The 2,918-nt window shown below is 42.0% G+C and overlaps 1 protein-coding gene across 1 annotated transcript in view; it reads right to left on the bottom strand.

Moving 5' to 3' along the window:
* LOC105177794 (probable indole-3-acetic acid-amido synthetase GH3.1) overlaps positions 1-1,588 on the bottom strand; it is a 2,885-nt gene extending 1,297 nt beyond the window's left edge. Inside the window, exons 1-3 of the mRNA XM_011101044.2 lie at positions 1,193-1,588; positions 751-852; positions 22-596 (exon numbers count right to left, since the gene is read on the bottom strand). Coding sequence (XP_011099346.1) covers positions 22-596; positions 751-852; positions 1,193-1,512 — 997 coding nt within the window. The 5' untranslated portion in view covers positions 1,513-1,588. The remainder of the gene's footprint in view (positions 1-21; positions 597-750; positions 853-1,192) is intronic.

Consider the following 2,918-nt stretch of genomic DNA (forward strand, 5'->3'; position numbering starts at 1 on the left):
CTGAGGAGGCGTACATGGTGCAGGCTTGTGGCAGGCCGCCGCTGTAGAAATCAAGAAGAGTTATATATTGGGCCATGGCCCCCGTAACAATGACGTCCAGGTACATGGTGTTGGGCCATATTCTGGGGATTATTCTCTCCCAATTCTCGCCCTCACACTCTTTGGTAATGAATTCAGCAAGATCAGGGTTTGGTTTAAGAGTTTTGGCCATGCGCTCTTGAATAGAAGGGTCGGTGATCTTAGGGTTTAATGAACCGGTGGAGATGTCATGCGCGAGTTGTCGCCAGTTGAGCTGGAGGAACCGGATGGCGCGGAGAAGACCCGAGGCAAAAACAGCTCCGACGCGGAGGACCTCTTCTCGCATGAGGAGGCCGCAGAGCATTTGGGTATACATGCTTTGGAAGGAATCAGAGCAGAGAATGGCCTCATCCGGGCTGGTGTAAACGTTGTACGGGTCATAGGGTCGGGTCTTGAAGTGGTCGCTTTTGTAGTAGCTAGTGAGAACGGGGCGTGCGACCAGCCCGCCTGGAGTCTTGGTTTCTGCCTTCACGAATAGAAAGTAGAGCCCTTTCCCTTTGTCCAGTCCCGGCACATATCTGTTGATAGTTCATGGTTTTATTTAACAAACATCGATGGACTGAATATTAATTTATTGTTCAATACTGGTTACTTCTGTACTACGATGTTTTATCCTTTCTACATTAATATTTACAATGATAAGTAATTAAGAGGAAAAATTAGGCTTCTTACAGGGACATCACCGGCATGAGAAGGGAGTACAAGAGCTGCCGGCGATCCATTTCTTCTCGAATTGTTGGCATGAGCTTTCTTTCACCAGCTGATGTCCCCGAACTGCAAGTCCATTTCCCATTACAAACTAGCAAACTAAGACAACTTTTTTATCTATGGGTACAAACATTAATGCACAAGTATCATATTAGCTACTGTAGGTTTGGGCTTTTCTGTGAAGTTGAAAGTTAATTGAAGTCGTATAACTTTGAAGTTGCAGAGAGACATATCTAACTACACGCAGTAAATGTCGCAAAATCTTCATCAGTAATCCGCTCTTAAACATGAGATACCCTTAAACGATTATGGTGTGTAATAACAAACCAAGACAAAAAAAGGCGACAAACGGAAATTGAAAGTTCAAGCACATGTTCGCATTCTGTACATGTTTCCAATAATTTACCTAGTGAGGAATTCAGAGATGGGGTGAGAGCAAAGAATTGGAGAGCGATCGCCATTTGCTATACGTTGGATCTCCGGCTGAAGATCCTCGTACGTCACCACCGGAATCTTGGACTTGAACGTGTCTCGGTCGGTGGCACCACCAAGATGGAACCTCTGAAGGTACTCAGTGTCGGCATTTCGGGCAAGTATTTCAGCCAACACTTTCTCTTGCACAGTGTCAGTGTTTCCGGTCATCTCCTCAATAAATTGAAGAGCCTTAGCGAATTTCTCATTCACGGGCGGGCAGACAGGCGATGAGAGACAAGAATCGACGGCCATGATCAGAAAAATGTAATTTTAGTGAAATCTTGAGAATTGGGTTCTGATGTTATGAGTTGTGGGGTGCAAATCTTGAGAACAAGGGCGTGATTTATATAGTGAAGAAATCTGGGGGGCTTTTCTCCAAGCTGGGAGGCCACGTGCCACGTAGGGCTGCAGACGTGGCAGCCGGACTTATACCCTTCTTCATTAGCATTTGGATTGGCATTGCTGCTTTTGGACATTTTGACATATATTTGTCCTAGGAAGTGTAGCGTCAAGGGACGACATGTGGGGTCCACATGAAGTCATAGTAGCTGCTGTGTGGGAGACAAGTGGCCCCAGCATGGTCCACGTAGGCATATTCCCACTTGAGCCTTTTTGTCCGGGCCCCGGAGTTTGTTGGTCACGGACAGCGATAGGCTGCCGGCGCATGTAGGCATGCTTTTCATTGTTTCTTGCCACGGAGTAATTTAAATGGGTATAACATGCTCTCAGCCAATTTTTGGCACAATTATTTTTAAGCCTTTTTGCTTCAGAATTGAATGCTTTTCTTGCAAATTCTTTTAGATTGATCAGCCAATTGCAGGCATGTCTGCTCACTTTTTCTCTTTGCTTTTTTCAAATAAAAGTATGATGAAGCTTCAATCTCATACTTAGATATTAGGTTCTTTGAAATTTTCGTTCAAGAATTGAAATTCTATTTCAACAAAAATTCAAAGATTTCAACAAAAATGTTATTGTTGCAGATAAAATTGTCACGGCCCAAACCCACGACCTCATTGGACGTGACGATTGTCACGAGAACTCATTGGGTACATCGTAAAATTCAACTATGAATAACTCATTAAGAAAAGATATAAGGTAAATACACTTGAATTTTTCGATTAAAACTTATATAATACTTACGTTATTAGCTCATAACTAATGTGAATCGAACATCACCATGTCCCTCCTCTAAAGAATTTGCCCAAATCCTCGTTTTCATGAAGAAAAATTATACATAAGATTATGCTATGTCCCTCTTGAAATCTTAGGTTTGCCGCCCCTATCTATATATGAGGTTCTACAGACATATTTATAATTATATTACGGAAGCGATGGTGTGTTACAAGTTTCTTTGAAGATGCAAATCATTTACTAATCGATTGGCAAAAAATATTGATTGTGCAGCAATCACGTGGACATCCTCGATATTGTCATTTTCGCGACGTTGCTACAATTTCTGTTTTGTAGGTATATTACTTGTCGAGTAACGCAAGCACAGCTTTTTCATTAGAGTAGCTAATTATGCAGCAGTTGCATCAGGATCTCTATAGTTTTCATCGCCTAATTATTTTAATCGTGTGGCCTTTAATAATACGTTTCTCTTGTAATAATTCGAATGATTGTTAATTTTGAAAATATGAGTCGCAATCTGCATTGAA

This window comes from Sesamum indicum, linkage group LG15 (genome assembly GCF_000512975.1).
Source record: "Sesamum indicum cultivar Zhongzhi No. 13 linkage group LG15, S_indicum_v1.0, whole genome shotgun sequence".
NCBI classification, from domain to species: domain Eukaryota; kingdom Viridiplantae; phylum Streptophyta; class Magnoliopsida; order Lamiales; family Pedaliaceae; genus Sesamum; species Sesamum indicum.